At 34.0% G+C, this 18,550-nt stretch overlaps 1 protein-coding gene across 4 annotated transcripts in view; it reads right to left on the minus strand.

Moving 5' to 3' along the window:
- Positions 1 to 2,036: 2,036 nt before the first annotated feature.
- LOC116345158 (ecdysone-inducible protein E75-like) overlaps positions 2,037 to 18,550 on the minus strand; it is a 152,093-nt gene continuing 135,579 nt past the window's right edge. For all 4 annotated transcript variants that reach the window (XM_031774291.1, XM_031774292.1, XM_031774293.1 and 1 more), the window contains 4 exons: positions 7,042 to 7,731; positions 6,186 to 6,886; positions 5,585 to 5,994; positions 2,037 to 5,374 (listed from right to left, as the gene is read on the minus strand). In XM_031774291.1, the coding sequence (XP_031630151.1) occupies positions 5,121 to 5,374; positions 5,585 to 5,994; positions 6,186 to 6,886; positions 7,042 to 7,731 (2,055 nt within the window). In that variant the 3' untranslated portion in view covers positions 2,037 to 5,120. The remainder of the gene's footprint in view (positions 5,375 to 5,584; positions 5,995 to 6,185; positions 6,887 to 7,041; positions 7,732 to 18,550) is intronic.

An 18,550-nucleotide genomic window follows, 5' to 3' on the forward strand; every position in this document is an offset into this window, starting at 1 on the left:
TGTGGTGAAGAGCTGTTGAAATGGATGTGATTTTTGTTTTTTTATAATAAATGTTTGTGTAATCAATATAGCCCTAATTAAAGATTCACACAACAAAGTTGTGGGCTATATACTGAAAATCAATTTGTTGTTTGTTTTTCTCTCTCGTAAATTTTTGGGAGGCGATCACCATTCTGTTTTGTGGTTATTGTTCGTGGATGTGTGTGTATCGCAATATTCTCAATAATAAGATCAAATATGATTTTCTCATTGTCTACATTACAACGTGATTCTCTGAACCTCTTATTTCTCTCTCTCTCTCTCTCTTTTTGCTATATTTGTAGTGTCTTTTTTGTTATGATCTTTTAACATAAATGTTGCTGTTGTTATTTTCATAAATTTTGTGTTTTGAATTTTGTTTTTTTTTTATTTAGTTTTATTTTTCTATATTCTATACCTAATATGTACACATCCAAAATTAAACACACACATACAGAATATACAAAAAAGAGGAAAAAATATGTGTTTTGTGTGATTCGAATTTGAAGATTTTCAAATAGTTTCATAAAATGTTTCTTCTTTTACGCCGTACACACACAAGAAGTGGCGCTCGCCGATAAATGTTTGACGTTTGAGTGATTATTGTCACTACAAATGTTTGGCTACACCATCATCATTGTTTTCTTTTTGTTTCATTCTTGTCATTATTTTCAGAGTTCATTTCACTTCGTTGCAGTAATACGCGCACACACATACGCACGGTGGCTTCGTTTTATATCTTTTATATATATATAAAATCGCGCGATTAAAACACGATTTGGTTTCTTCTATTTGTTTTTTCTCTTAATTTCCAATGACATTCCATTCTTAATCACTTTCAGTTTCAATTGTTTAATCTAAATTGCTACTATTTGGTATATATTTTCATTAGTTTCATTTTTTTTCGCATGATTTTTTTTCATTTATCATTCGATTTTTTATTAAATTTTATTCAATTGTCGTGTCTTACCAACACAGATTTAAATAAGTTTTTCAAGAATAATTTAGGGTTGAAATTCATCTACACAATCAGATTTTTTTTTTAAATGTTTTTCCTCACTTAAAAATGTTCAGTTTTCTATCAATTTCTCCTATTATCGTTTTCAAAATACTATGGAACGTAGTCATTTACCATACAATCAATTTCAATAAAACGTCGAGTCGTTTTTCCATCGGTTTTGTTGCTTAGTAACATGTGGTTGTGTCTGACAGAAAAATTCATAAAATATGTAACAGCGAGCTTTTTCGTGTGTTTGTTTCTGGTTGGTTTTTGTTCAAGCAAAATTTCGTTCGGATCAAGCGAAGGAGTAGAAATTAAGGGAATTTTTATGTTGAATGACTAAATTTGGGGGGGAAATGAACATTTTCACCAACAATTTCTCACACATTCGAATACTATTCACTATTTCATCGGTTCTGCGCGCCTACTTGAGAATACATGCATCCATTCCTATTCAAATTATTTCATATCAATAAATGTATCATATTTACACCAATGTAATCTTTCAATTACTTTGTTTATATTTCGGCTTATTTAATACGAGTGTGTGTGTGTTGTTGTTGTTTTTTTTTATTCATAATATATGGTGTTTGTGTTTTTTCTGTTTTGCAAATACGCTAAAAATATATGCATAACGATTTGTCCAGTCCCTAATTCAATTCAATATACATGTAGAAAACGAAAAAGAACAAAAAAAACATTAGCCGTAAAAGAAATCACCGTAATATTAAACGAAAAACTTCAAAGAACAAAAAAAGCACGAAAAGAAATTTATTGAAGAAAAAAAAAGAAGAACATAAAACGAATTTTCAAATTTATTCAGTTTGGTGCGCTTTCGAAGACGCGATAATAATATACACGACACTCGTCATCATCTATATAGAGTTTAATTCAATGTATGAGAGTTGATTGTTTTTCTCTGTGTGTGTTATTTATAATATTTCATAATTTACATTTTCTTTGCCGTTTATACGATATGAATACGAAAAGCTATCTTACAGGATGAATTCCATATGGGTTTTTTTTTCTGTGTGTATTGTTTTGATTCGATTATATGCATATTTAGTATCATCTAGAGAAAACAACTGAAAGAAAAAAAAAACTTTGTTTCCGTGTATTTTTTTGGTTTCTTTTTGTTTCCCATTCTGTTGTATATTATTGAAAGGTGAAAATATGAAGTGAATAATAGCACTTGTTATACACACAGACACTCTCAACATGTGTTTAAATCAGTGAACTTTTGGTATATTGTATTGATGAAAAAAAAGAAGAAATTAATGAGCGGCAAAAACCGAAACGATGAACATTTCAAATTGGTCTTGTAAAATTGATGATGGCGAATTTGCATCAACGAGCAAAGCGCATACTTTTTTTTTGTCGATTTAAATAAATTTAAAAGAATCTAATTTCTATGTAAATTATATAGGCACGCAACGCACGCACTCTCACTTCAATCATTCATGCACATATACATGATAATACATACAAAATTGGAGCTTCGCTGATTTATGCTGTTGTTGCTTTTCTGCTGCTGATATTTTCAATAAATAAAATGCATTTCCGTTTGATTCATATATTTCTTTTCTCTTCACCTAGCTCTCCATCTCTCATCAAATTTCGAAATTTTTGTGGAATTTTCGTCACTTTTTATTGCATCTACTATACAAATAAAATCTCCTATATGCTTAAATGTCTCTTTCTCCGTCTCTATTTAAATATATATATATTTATTATGCACTTTAAATTAAATTAAATTATCCATGTTTCGTTCTCTTCATCATATTTCTTAATAAACAGTAACTAATTGATGTACGCATAGAGATAAACTACTACGAAAACGTATGCTTGTTGTGTGTCGGTTGTTTTTCTATAAATGTTCTGATTTTTAAGCTTGCTATATTACACAAATTTATCGAAACGAAATGATGAATGTGACTGCTTGTTCATATCATGAATGAATCTCCGTTTGTTTTTAGTTAATTAATTCTGAATGTTTTTGAACATAATTTTCGATGAATTTACAACATAATCGGAACTGCGTCATTTATTTTACTTTATTTTTAAGAGTCCTTGTCTTCGTATGAATTATCGAATTCAAATGAAAAGAAAAATGTGTTTATTTTGCAAATGAGTTTGCAACAATTTGAATGAAAGAAAAAACAAAAGTTATGCATGTGAGTGTTTGTGTGTGTGTATGTGTATATATGAATTGAATGATTAGGATATACTTTTAAGAAACGCTACGTATAAATGTTTATAATGTGTGTTGTGTTTGTTTAATTTTCATTTGTTTAAATGATTTTTATTTACAAAAAGAATAATGAATGAGGAATCCCTAGTTTTTGTATCGAATAAAGAAGAAAAACCGTCAACCAACAAACAATTCAGGTCTTTCGAGGCGCGTGCACGCACGCAAAAGAGAGAAAAATGAAATCACCCTGTCAACACTATGCTGTTTTTTATTCTCTATCGTACTCATTCATTTCTGTGTGTCTGTGTATTTTTTTTGTTTTTGTTTCGTTACGCACTAGCAATAAAATCAAAAAAGTATAATATATTCATAATAAGATGATAATAACTATTTTGGGTAGTTTATCTAGACGAGTGTGTGATTATGTTTTCTCATTTTTTTAATTATTTCTTTTTATATTTTAACTTTTTTTAGCTCCTACTTGTTGTTGTTTTTTTTTTAATTTAAATTACGTTACTTCGTAGATAACCCATCTTCTCTATCGGGTTTGTGTATGTAAAATCTAACATTTTTCATAGATTAATAAACAAGGCATAGACCCTTGGCTAATAAACTTTGAAAATAAAAAAAAAATTGAAAATCGTTTGTTTTAAATAAGTATAAGGTATGTTTGTTGTCTGTGTAATAATTTTTTGTTGATTTTATTTTATTTAAAAAAAAGAGAGAGAAAAGTATTAAAATTCAACTTTTTTCCACTTTTCACTTGTGTGAGTGTATTTTATTCTTTTGCTCAGCAGCATAAGTTTGCATTCATTTATGCATTGTTCTTCTTATAAAAAAGAATCGATTGTTTTTTTTCTGTTAAAACTTAAACAGAAAGTAAAATTGATGGGAAGAGATCTTCAAATGATGTGTATTAGATGTGTGTGTTTGTTTTTTTTACTCATTTGCCATTAAATTTATTTCACTAAGTTTGTAACTTTCATATTAATCAAATAATTCAAAAAAAGTAATTACTTAATAGGTTCAATTTCTTTTGTGTGTATGTGTGTGTTCTTTCATTTTTCACATTCTCAATCGTCGCGCATCTATGTGGTTCAGATTGTAAATATTCACTAAGTTTTTCATTAATTTATACATAATAATAAAAATGTCGTTTCTAACTCTTATTTAGGTAGTTTAAAGTTTAAACTTGTTTATCAATCATGCTGTTCTACTTTCTTATGCGTCGAACGCACTCAATTGTTTCGTTTCAATGTGTCCACACACACACATATATATATATTTCGAAATATTTTAAAAGTGTATGTTCATAAATTAATGCTTTGTGGCACTTACATGCACACACTTCGGTTTCTTTGACTAATCATTCGTTTTTACGTTTTCTTTTTCGTTCATATCAGGGTAAAAAGAAGAAAATACGCACCATAGTTTCTTTGCACATTGGATAAAATTAAGCCCATTTTAATGAGTAACGATAAAATCAATATCGCAAAGTGTCTATGTGGTGTATATATGTGTGTGTGTGTGATTTCCATTACATCTTCGGCTTTGATTCTCACATATCGTTTGTCTGTACACAATGTTTTTGTTTGTTTGTTTAGTTTAAATCATTTTTTGATTGAGACAACAAAATCAATTTGTGCTCACCGTGCGTGTGTGTGCCAGGTCCGAAAGCTACTACTTTATATTTTTCAATTATAATATTTCACATCGGCACCCAAAGTTCATGCACAATACCAACTATTTTTGTTTGTGTCTGCACTGTGTTCAATATAGTTGTTTTTTTTTTTTTTTTTAATTAATCATCTATCTTCTCTGTATTGATTTCTGTTCTGTTCTAGTTTTTAATTTTGTTTAGTTTAAGTTAAAAATTAAATTAGTGTATACGCACTTTTGCTTTGTTATTGTTTAAAAGCAGGACGATAGTTGATGCTGCACAGGTGATGGTGACTTTTTCGATAGATTTAACGGCTGTAGCAACGATACCATGGTTGATCGTAGCATTGGATTGTCTTCTTCATCCATTGATGCGGTTGAATTTGGCATAGCCGGTGATGTTGATGAGGTTGAGTGCGGTGACGATGATGTTGGCGATGACACATCATTCTTGAGCCGAACATCGACACCATCTTGAATCATATCATCACGAATTGGAGCTGGTTCTGTATTGACACAAGAAAAATAGAAGAAAAAAAAAATTCGAAAAACCAAATCGATTAGTTTTCAATTGCGGACTTTATTTATTGTGTGAATTCTTTTTTTTCTTCGAACGGAATATAATTTCAATGGAAATAAAAAAACGAACGAATAGTTCCGATTTAACGTTAAACTAACAAACAAATGATACGACAGATTACATTATGATTACTTACCTGTATTGTGACGCGTCGTTGTGATGACCGACAATGTGGTACCGTTTTGCCAGCGATTCGTTGATGCGCCAGTGTATGGACATTGTTTTGGTGGCATTGCATTTGCATTCAATGGTGAACTTCGATGTGAATTCGAACCGGATGATAATGCACACACTAATAGTCCACCTTGTGAACTAACACGTTGCTGTTGTTCAACTTGTGATTCACGTTTAATATAGGATGTAATAATGTCGCTTCGTTTCATTTGTTCAGGTGTCATTCTTGGCTCTTCCATCAATGATCTGGCCAACACTGAATGTGTACTTGACAAGGAAGACTGATGATGATGTTGTTGATGATGATGATGAGTAGGCGCACTTGAGCTATGCTGATGACTGTTTGGCCTTGTTAAATGCATGTGTAATTGACTAAAAAGCGAATTGTGATGGAGAGAAGAAGAAAAAAAAGACATATTTCCAGGTCAAAAAATGCGATAACAAACAAAGAAAGCTTATTTCTGCATTTCGTTGATTTGCATTTTCGAATCAAGTGCTGCATTTCAAGTGGGACTTTTGCAATCGAAAGTAAAGTTTTTTTTTTGTATAAAATGAGCACTCACCTTTGATGTGGATTTGTTTGTGGTGGCGATAGAGCTGGTTTTTCGCTAATGGTTTGCGATTGTGGAGGTTCATTCAAATGTGATTGTTGTTGGTGTTGGTGTTGTTGTTGTTGCTGCTGCTGTTGTTGTTGCTGTTGTTGTTGTGTTGTCGATTGCTGTTGTTGGCTATGTGTTGAATGATGAACTGAATCGGCTTCGGCCTCATACTCTCGATGTCTCAATGCACGGAATTTCTTGTGCGGTTTGTATGCTTCATCCATCAATGAGTTTGTGTCATAAAGTGGTGGTGCCTGAAGTACACGTTTTAATACGGGCATATCTTCAGCAATAGGCCGTTTCTCTTCATTCATATCATCGACCGATGAACGTGGACTCGAGCATGATGATGATTCACTGCTGGCCGCTTTGTGATCAGCTTTTTCATTACCAGATTCGATGCCCGAATCGGTTGGTGAATCCAATTTGCGATAGCGAATGTGATGACCGGCTGTTGTTGAACGTACCACCGGTGTTATTGTCAAACCATTTTGTGTTAAATGATGTGTGCCAACGATATCATCTTCAGCTGATGAACCAGAATTGGCGCGTAATCGCATTGGGCAACCACCGGCCAAAGTAGCGGCCAACAATGGTGCCGATTGTGATAGTGACTGTGAATAATCGGATGCTGTGTCACCAGATTCAGTACTTGAAACAGATCCCTGCCATTCAAAGTATAATCAATTGCCACATTTTAGTCAAAAGAAATTTATACATAGTCACTTTTGTGGCATTTTTTTTTTTGTTTTTTTTTTTTTTTTTGTTTTTTGTAATAAAATCACTTAAAATAGATATATAGAAATATAGTTGAACTTACCATTGGACTCTTTGTGACTTCTTCAATAACTTGATCGTTGCAACCCCATGGACTTAAACCGGAACTTTTGCTTGATTCTTCTTCCATTGACCACATTTGTTGGCGCAACATTTCTTTGTGTTCGGTACGGAAAACGACCAATTTTTCGGTGTGCAATGTGCTGAGCGTTCTCAAATCGGGTAGCAATTTCAGCAATTCCATCATAAAATCTGGGTCGTCTGGTCGATTTTGTGAGATGACCGTTTGTAAGCAACCCTTCAGTCTTGAATGCATTTTTTCCACCAATTCAATGTTACGTAAACCTGGACGATCAGCAGATATTAAAACAATTGCACAGAATAAACCGATTTCGGAATCAGATAAGTTCATTGCATTCATGCGTTCAGCAAAATTGAATGTTGAATCGACCAAAAAACGAGCATTCGCTCCATTTTGTATTGAATTCCGTCGCATTACTTGACCATTCAAGCAAATTATACTGTTTATTGATGTGTCAAACATGCAAATTAAACGCACAAACAATGCATCAAATAAGCCGGCTTTAAGCAATGTAAATTTATCATCCTGTGTGAGCAATTGGAAGCCGGGAATCATACCGGCAAAATCGATAACACCACGAATCACATGAGCGAAACGCTGTGAAAATTCCTGTTCGGATTGAAGTTCTGGTGCTGGATTCAATGGACATGCCTGTTAATAAATAAATAAAAAGAACGAAAATTAATTTGACATTAAAATGAAAACGACAAGAGCTGTTCGGATCGGAAAACATTTGAATGAACATATATCGAATTCGTCGTCTGGGTTTTGTACATAGGAAATAAGTAGTAGTAATAGGATAGAGTGCAAAAAAGCACACAATTGACATTCAAAATCAAACGGTATTGGAGACTATAACCACCTTCTATATATATATAGTATACAATGTAGCCGACAAATATATTCGTTATGTGGTGGCTGACGCAACAGCTAACCTTGACAATGTATTTGCATATACATCATTAGAGCGAGCGAGGGAGCGCGAGTGAGCGTAGCGTAACGTAAAACAACACAGACTTGTTTTACGTATAGACAGAACAGAACTGAGAATATTTTTTTCTACTAGTAACGGTTTCTTTTCGTCGGTTCCGCATAACGACGCAATCAAATTGCAAGTTGTAGTTAGTTTGTCTGATGCTTTTTTTATTGTTGGTATTTATTTGTTTTGTTTAACAGAAAAAAAACGCTTTCGATTCAAAGGAGACGAGAGAAGAAGAAAAAAAAACAATCGAGCAATGTTGTTTGCACATTTGACTCTTTCATCATTCAGCCGAAAATTGATGAGTGTGATTGAGTCATTTTAGAATTTCTGGAAATCATGTGTTTTTTTATCGACTTGTTTGTTTGCACATTTATGATATGATGAGGGCAGATGCGTATGATGTTTTTTACTTCTGTTTCTTCTTATTTCATTTTCATTGACAGCTCAGAAAATGAAAGTTGCGCCATTCTTTTTTTTTTATTAATATTACATGTTTATATATAAATTTTGTTTTATTGTATGAAATACAGGCGCATATGCAAATGGGTGTCGTGGCAATTTCAAAATCCAAAAACGAAACGAAACTAAAAATGTAACGATGAAAAATTGGAATGACAAGGTAAAAATGCGAAAATTTTATGACATTTCAATGCACCTTTGGTGCAAATATTTTTTGTTTTTTGGGCCACACGTTTACGAGAAAAAATATGTCAAATACGTACGTTAATATAGTTGTTTTTTTTTATATAAATACAAAGTGAAAAAGCATATGGCGTTTGCAAACACTTTAGGTTGACGTGTCTTCGTCATTTCTATATGGTTTCGATGATTTTCCGCATATTATCAGCGGATAACAACTACAAACGCACATCCAATTGTTCAATGGCACCAACAAAATAAACGACCAACTATTAAAAATGTAATGTGTTCGTGCACACAAACCGACCACATAGGCACAATTTTACTAAGTGCACAAAATGGACTCAAAATCATCATATTTATTACATGCAAAAAAGAAGAAGAAGAAAAAAAACAGCAAATATAAAAATCGAAAAAAAAAAATCCAATCGACAAAGCTAATATGAATAATAACAGTAATACGCTCAGGTTTTCAAAATGTGGTGAAAGAGGGAAAGAGTACGGAAAAATGTACGCGAGTCAATGTCGAGGTCACACATTTATAATTTGTACGAGCAACAGCAAGCGCACATACAAGCGATAATTCAATTGAATGAAAAATATTTGAATTCATAATCAGTATGTGATATCAACTCCAAACAATTTCAACTCAACTCTCTCTTTTTCCTGTGTTATCATTTTCGTAGATAGTAATCAACCGTTTCTAACCCCGAATGAGCACCGAAAAGGCTGAAAAAAAAAAAAACAATTGAAATTATGCCCCCCTCTCACGTTGATTTGTAAGAATGCCATTATTATCGAATGAATTGCATTAATAACGGACGGATAATTGTGCTTAAAAATCGGTATTGTTCATCCATAATAAAAATTAATTTGATTTACATTTCATATAAAATAAATGCAATCGAGCACGAGTGGCATTTTCACCGTTGTGTAATTATATAAGTTCGCTTTTAAAAAATGAGTATGCAATTTTTTATTTATTTTAGGTAAGTTTGGTTGGCACGTGTAACAAGTTGTGCGCATTTACCGTGGCCGTTTGCTGCACTATCCCGATAAAACTGCATGGGCATAGTTGCTTGGAATGTAATGAGTGAATAGCTGAATTAAAAATATCGATACATTGCCTCGCGACTTTGGAAGTTGTCCTTTTCGTATTTTGTACCGACATACGATTGAAGCGATTATGAAAATCAAAATAAAGTGAAAGAGAGTGAGTGTTATTCTTACACACACATACTCTCTGTGTGTATATCCCCTTCTCTTCCTCTATCATACTCCCTATGTGACTAAGTCGCACATCATAGACGTATATTTGAGAAATGTATGTATATTTGTTTTGTACAAATATACTTATCAATTTATCCGCTTAACCTTGAAAATCGTTTGTTATTTTTTTTTTTGCGTTCTGCCTTCGCTTCTTTTCGACGATGTCAGCATTGTTGACGTTTGCGATCGTTAATTTTCGCATTCGATTTTGATCACAAAATTGCGCGAACGTGTGTGCTAACTTTGCGTGCACACCGAACATCCATATCAAAATCGAAATCATCGAGATGAAGAGCTTTTTTTCACCACACATTCATTGTTCATGTGTACATTTTGTGATATATTCTTGAAATTAATTCAATTTTGAACCTTTTGAAAAGTGTCATATTTTGTTCAATGTGAGTTCATTCTTATTTTAATTTTTCGTTCATTTGTCTTGTTTTTTATATTGTTCCCTCTCACACTCTATGTGCGCTCATCTCTGTTTCGCGTAAAAATATTCAATTAAGAATGGCGCATATCACATTCAATATCACCTTCATCATCCTGCCATTCATTCGCGTCGTATCTGTGTATCCAAATTGACCGTTGCCTTGCGATGGAAAAATGGAGTTACACGTGTTGAATTTGATAAAAAAAAACGTACGAAGAAAATATATATAGAGAGAGAGGGAGAGCGCGCTGCAGACACGAATAAATCTACACGTTGCCATTGTCGTCTGTGTCGTTGTCAGTATTCAGTCCGATTGCTTGGACTCATCGACTTGGTAAAATGCAGAGAAAACACGTAATTGTAGTTATCGTCTTTTTTAGGTAATTTGTTGTCGATACAGCAAATCTCAAACATTAAAAATGTTACACGCGCAAACGTTTAATCGTGCGATTCAGCTTACTGAAATATATACATGTATTATGGGAAAAATGGCAACAACAACAAAACAGCAACAGTAGTGGCAAGCACATAGCAAACGCGCGATAAATACCGCTAGGCATGTATGTATTCGACTATTTGCCGCAACATGTATGTGTGTCTAGTGTTTCGTGTTATTCCAGGAAATGGGAGATAGAATACTTAACGAATTTATTTCGCTGTTCACAGTGAAAAGAAAGAGAAAACAAATGAATGATCACGTTGATTTGTGTGTATGTAATCTAATTGGATGATGCACGTGTTTTGGATCGATGTGGGTGGATGTGAAATATGTTCAAAACCAACCGGAAAGCTTGTTCTGGTGTCATTATTTGACACCTCTATTTGTTTCCAATTCGAATCAAATTTCGATCATTTTTGACATGCAATCAACTAATCGACACGATCTCTGTTTATAAAATTGAAAAAAAAAAACCAGAATTGTTTACCGTTCGAACGACGCATAAAATGGAAATCATTTATTGATTGGACTTTGAACAAACAAGTAAAATCTATTATCCACCGCGTGTTGGTCAAATGGATTTAGAATCGAACCATTAAATGTCAATTGAATGAACAAAAGCAGCCGTTCGATATATAAAATATCGAAAATGTAAAATGAAGTAATCGAAGCGCCGTTGCTGTGTGATATATGCTCTCAGGGTTCTTAAAGACTATATTTATTGTGAGGCGTACGTATGTGTGGATCGGCATGTGTATGCCAATTCTATTCGCCATATATCTCATATGAATCGTTGCGGCGAAAGAGTAGCTCTTATTTTTCTCCAAATAATACTGCAACATAAAGTTTTTTATGAATAGTTTATTTGTTGTATTACAACAAATAAACCGTGTGAAAAAAACTTCATGTTGCAGTATTATTTGGAGAAAAATAAGAGCTACTCTTTCGCCGCAACGATTCATATATCCGAGCGATGATTGTATGAGAGTGAGGAGAGCGGGTGTACATTTGCACAAAATGTTATAAATATACAAAAAAAAACGCGTTATTACTAACGTTTAAACCTTGAAATTGAAAATTTATATGTCGGGGAGGCTTTTCTCTCTCTCTCTAACTTTGTTCCTTCTTTCGCGTGTGTTTTCTTTTTTATTTTAATCTTCGTATTCTTTCCTTTTTAAATAATTTGACATTGAAAATTGAGGAGATGGAGACACATAATAACAACACATATACGATGAAATATATATGCGTCGTTACCAATGGTTCTGTTTGGCTCGTGTACTTCGAGCTCTCACTTGGCCGAGGCAAAATCTTTCTTTGATCGGTTGTTATTTAGCTGTTGTTTTCTGGAAATGTGAGAACACAAGATTAACAATATTCCGACACTCAACCATCAGGATATATCTGTACATATAGCCGAGTGCCATTATAGTATTTGAATTTAAACATACACACACAGTTGTTTGAAGCGAATCATTTGTTGAGCGTGCGACATTTATAAAAATAATATAGAAACGGTGTTCGGCTATGTTGCGCAATATGACAAGCCCCCCGCGCCAAATTACTCTCAACCGATGATTTTTTTTTGTGGCTTTGTTGTTGTTGTTCACTGTTGAAACGGAAAACTTATCCCATCTTGGTCATGTATACGCACATACCGTTACGTATAACTAGAGATTGTTATCAGTGAAGAAAATATTGTGTGGGTTATTATCACTGCCATGGAAATGGATAATAAAAATGTGTGATTATTTAGCATCAAGTATATGGTTTTTGTGTTATGCAATAGCGACTATTTTTATAGCAAACGGTGGAATCACATAAGTCTTTGGCATGGAATTTTATTGGCCTGTACATGCCAACGAAAACTGATAACGTCAATAAGTCAAAATCTAATTGAATATCGATATAATGAAATGGAATATATAGATATTTTTTGCATGCCAAAGCATTCATACCAAACAACGAATATAGCGAGCAACGTTGTCGACGACAAAAACAACATAGATAGATAAATATCAACAAAATATTCATCTTTTGACGTAGTCGGCAAGCGATTCGAATGAAAACAATTCGAAAATACCAAGGTCAATGTTAAGTGAAGTGAATAGAATAATAAAATATATACAATGATGTGTGATAGAAGACGCGTGTTAACAAAGTCTATATGTCGTTTTTGCTTATATGTGGATATGTATTACTGAACGAAAGAATGAACGTTCGAACGGTTTGCGCTATCCACCAAAATAAGAAGCCTGCGATGGGTGTGTGTGTGAGTGTTTGTGTGTGCTTGCGATTTATTTTATAACTATGTAAAGCTGTTGCTACCGACACCAGCACATGTTTTTCAAATTACGTTTCTGTGATATGCTTAAATATTGATTAGATTCACGCAACATTTGATGCGTATACGCATTTTGATACGCAAAAACGATGTGTATGTATGTGCCGTAAAACGGATGTTATCATTAGGCTTTTGTTGACGCACGTATATATAAAACATTATAAATAAACTTGAAAATAATAGAATTAATAATCTTCGTTTTATTCGGTTTTTGCAATCAAAAGTGACTTTGGTGGGTTTGATTTATCAAAATAAATGTGATCGTTGTTTACACATTGATAAAATATGGGTTGGATTTTATTGCGTCGTAATTGAACTTTTACATAGATTAAATATCTATCATACGAAAATGTTCCCTTTGCTCTCCGCTGGTTTGAATGCTTGAAAAAGGTCATCAAGTTTCCGAAAAAAATAAAACTTTAATTTTGTGGTAAACAAATCTCGATATTACATTTCTATAACATTCTATGTCTCTGCCATTCTCTCTCTATCTCTCTATCCCTTTTGCTCTTTTTCTCTTTCGATTGAATTTGATTATTTTCGAAATATCACATCACAACCGGAGCAAATTATCATAGCAGAATTTGTATAAATGGATGTGAGGTCGCTCTTGTTAATCTCATCGGTCCAAATATGGTTCGTTTGCTACCCCAAAGGATTATTATTGAAATGTCAAAATTATGATTGGTTATGAATAGGCGTAAGCGCACATTCATTGCCATGTGATATGATTATTGAAAAATGTTAAGCAAGTTAGCTGTGTGCAAGAGAAAGCGATCTAAAGGAGTTTTCAAACTAGATATGATTTTGCATGTAGCCAGTCGCATATATTGTGAATCATGAGGTCGATTCGCGTGCCGATTGAATAGGGCAATTAGTTGTTGTTGCTGGCATTTGTTTGCATAGCTGAAGCGAGTCAGTCAGTGAGCGACCCTGAAAACTTACATAAAATATTTCCGTAGAATTCAGTAGCGAGCGTGTATGTATGTGTGTGTGTGTGTGATAGAGACGGGCCGAGCTATCTCGCGCCACAATTTGAATATCGCACGCGTTTCACACAATATTCGATTCATTTTGAATACAATGTGATACACATAGTTTCATTCTTCTCTATTTCTTCTTTGCTCTTTTCTCTTACGCGTCCCGAGAAATTGAGATTTTCCGTTTTCTATCCTATTTTCCCGCACATTCTTTCATTCAACACACCAAATTGTTGCTTTCTTCGCTCACACATTCAAATTGTGATTTCTATTCATTCACATTTCAATATGATTCATACAAAGCATAGATTTCCTGTATGTGACTGTGAAAATTTGCAAAACAGCGTTGAAATTGATATAAAAACACGCTCTCCATAAAATCCAATTGACGTGTATAACTGACGATGCAATAAATTTTGGATTACTGTATTATTAAATTGTAGTGCTCGCTCAGGTATTTCTCTCTCTAGCACAGACTGCAATGTGAATTCTAATAATATCGAACGAAATCTTGACATAATTGCGATGTGTCCAGATGAATAATCATGGAACGGCACGGCACATGTTTGATATTAAATTGCATTTTGATTGACATTTCTTTTCAGCTTAGACAATAATATTGTGCGCCAATCCAGCGTATGCATGCAAAAGAAAAGCCGTCATATGAAACCACAATACCTCCCACGTTTTTCAGAATTCATGGCAAATGTTAATCAAATTCGGACCCAATCTCTCATACTCTTCAACCGAAAATAAAATACACCGACAATGAATTGTTGGTTACAATTTTGGTCAAACCACCATCAATATTTCACCGAGACAAATAAGAGCCGCTGCGATCGCATGTCCATGAGTCAAGAATGCGCAACACGCTTTGTGCACACACACACAAGAAAAACAAAAGAGAATGAAAAAAGAGCGGGTACGCGCCAGTATAGCAAATACCCCACAAATTATAATTAATTGAAATGGCAAAATTAGCGATAGGACATAAGAACCAGCCAAAATGAAATCGCTTCGCAAAGCAAGCAGAACATATACGAAAAAAAAACAGGCATAATAAAAAAATATTACTTAATGTCTAAAAATATATCTGTTGCAAGGTCGTGGAATATGTCATTATCAAAGGCTGAGAGTAAACCGTTTTCACACCGCGCTCTCCTGCTTCGTCATATCGCAAATGTGAGAATATGTTTTTTTTTTTCATTTCGTCTTATTCTCGGTGTTTTTATTTGCAATTCAATAAGAAACTTCTTGCGAGAACGAATCGAGTGGCAAAGAGGATATAAAGAGAACGACGAACAAAACATACAATACACAAAAACTAAAGACTACGTGAATCAATCGTACAAACAGATTGCCAAAAAATATTTGGGATTGTGCGCGACATTTTTTGTACGCGACGGCCGAATTAGCCGTATAGCAAGATGAGAAGAGAGTGTTTTATGAGAGAACGGGAGAAAATTGCTGTACAAAACATCCGTTCATTACGGCAAGATTACGGGGGCCATTCTTTAATCGAAATGGATTTATATATTATTTGTTTGGCGGCTACATTTTGTGTGTGCGTGTGTGTATTTGCTTACGTTTAATTGTCGAGTGTATAGTGTTTCGATGATTTGAAACAAATATAACCTAATAAATTGGTGACTGGTATTCTAGGCATGCAATGACTGTATTTGAAATATGACGATGACAGTGTTGTTGGTGTTGTTGATGATGATGAGTGTTCACAAGTACACGGCTCGACAACGCGACTGTTTGATATACGTCTACTACGTATGAAACATGAAATAACCTTGCAAACAGCCATTTTTGACCTTGGCTGATAGCGCGCGCTTACACGACATATTCAACGATATATAGACGAATACTGACGAGAGAAGAAGAAAAAAAAACATACAAACACACAAGCATAGTCTTATACACACTCACACACACAATCCGTTCGCTTGTTCGCTTAAACCGCACGAATATACGTTAGGTTTGAGGCAAATGAAGGCGCTGAGAGAGTTTTTATCACAACATCAAACGAGCGAGAGTGAGAGAACGAGGAGAGATATGATGTTGAATGTGCCGTGTGCACAATGTGATTTATTTTTTATCCTCCTGATGTCTGGCCTCTCTTGTTACGTATTTTATGTATAGTTATTGTCAGGTATTGTGTCCTGAGTATATACTTGAGTGGAGGTGGTGGTGATGGCGGTGGTGGTGATGTTGATGAATGTTGGAGCATATATACATATCTATACATTATTAGCCGACATTTTGAATTATATATTTTCTTATGCTTTTCATCGGCATGTGTTTCACAGACATCTTCCCTCACATCATCGTCATCATCAACATGCATTTAGTAGGGCAACATTGTTTGTCTTGTCTTCATTTTTTGCAGTTGCTTCTTCTTCTTCATTTTGAAATGCGCGTCACCGGCAAATTCATCATCGAGATGTTGGGCGCATAATGGTGTAACTTCAACAAATTTCTCAATTTGATGTATAATGGTTACTCAAATGGTTGACGTACACAGCGTATAAGAACGTGAGGCGAGATAAAGAAAAAATTATATCATACTGTGCAAGTTTGATCCTCTTGTCTCGGCATGAGCAAGAGACGACTGCTTTTTTCTCCTTACTTCATTGCCGAGTTAATATTAAAGACAAGTAAACCTACTTTCAACACATTGCCAAATTCGATGATAAATACAATCCAAAAATCGGTCTGGCGGCCGAGTATTTTGTTGTTGTCGAATCTATTGAATCTGCTTCATACAAAAAACATACACACACATCTAAACATACACATAATGTGCGTCGTCAAAGTAAAGCGTCAAGCATATTTTCTCTCCATTTGAGACGGCTTTTGTAATTTTCCATCGTTTTTCATTTTGGTTGTCGAATATTTTCGGTTCAGTCCTTCGGCTGGTTTTGGGCTCTCACTCTCCTGTTGTTAGCCAAAGTCTCAATGTCACCGGCAAAGGAGGTATGAGAACCCACAGAGAGTGAGAGAAAAAAGCTTAACCCGAATCAGAAATCTCATGCGAGGTGGTAAGAGAAAGAGAACAACCGAAGAAAGAAGAAAGAAACATGCAAAATCGTTTTCTTGGATTTTGATGAATTTCATTCGAGTAAATTTGGCTGAATAATTTATTAGTGAGACTGCGATGCATTTGCTTATGAGTCAAGATAGACATAATTCTTTTTTTCTCACTTGGATCAGCCTTTTATTTCAAATGTTTGCCTTCGATTCCATTTCGTCGAAACGTGTTAAAAAACTGCATTTTTCTCCAAAAAATTTTCGTGATGCTGTCAAACAATAAGCAACAGCCGACGATTTGTAAGGAGTGTTTCGTTTTTTTTTTTTTGTTTCGACGTCCGAAAAGAAATGAGTAATACAAGTTCTGAAATGAAGGTTTTTGGTATTCGATTAATAACATTATTTTAATTCATTAGATTGGAAACGGTCATTTTGGATGCATGATATATAAAGACACCCAAATCTGAAAACGAATTGTTTCTTTTTTCTCTGGTTTTTTGCCACCACATCCGTCTTTTATTTAATTAACAAAAAAAAGCAAAAGTAAAGGTTCGCGAGACAGTTGGCCGATTCCAAGTATCCGAACCGAAAAAAAAAATTGAAACCGAATAAAGAAGAAGCAGTTTTTTTTTCGGCAAAATGTGAAAAATTTATGAGCGCAATCGTTGACCCATTACAAAAAGGATCGTACAACTAAAAATACAATGCCGTCGAATTTCGAAAGAGAAATATCAACCAAAACCATGCAACGCAACGGTGCAAACAACAACAATAATAAAAGAAAATGTGAAATTCATAGCGAGTATGAAGGAAGGTCGTTGTATATCAAACGGTAGCAGCTGCATACAGACTGGACAAGATTTTAGCTCCCATTTTCATGAAATTCATAAAAAACCGAACTAAATCCAATGAAAAAAATAAACAAAGAAGTTCAAAACGGATTTTAATCGATTTGAATACACGATGCGCCTGTCGATTTATTGAACGCAAATGCATTGTATAAAAAGAAAGACGCAGTAAAATGGCCATCAATACATTCGCCAAAACGAATGATACTCTCAATCAGATGAAAACTCTCAATCAGATGAATTTCAAGTCAATTAAATCAAATCAAATAAATTCAGTTAAAAAAAATTCCCATCTCTGTGTGCTTGTATTCTTCTCTTCTGTCGAGAAGAACAAGAGAGTGCAAAAAAGCGATAACATAAAACACTACTGGATGAATATCTCTGCTTCTCTTTATTTTCAGCGTTGTTGCTGCTTTTTCTATCTTCACATTTCACTCAAAGTGAAATTCAAACAGCAGCAGTTGATAAAAAATGAAAACGACGAAAGAAACGGCGATGAA

This window comes from Contarinia nasturtii, unplaced genomic scaffold (genome assembly GCF_009176525.2).
Source record: "Contarinia nasturtii isolate CC-2019 unplaced genomic scaffold, AAFC_CNas_1.1 Cnas_scaffold_1240, whole genome shotgun sequence".
NCBI classification, from domain to species: Eukaryota; Metazoa; Arthropoda; class Insecta; order Diptera; family Cecidomyiidae; genus Contarinia; species Contarinia nasturtii.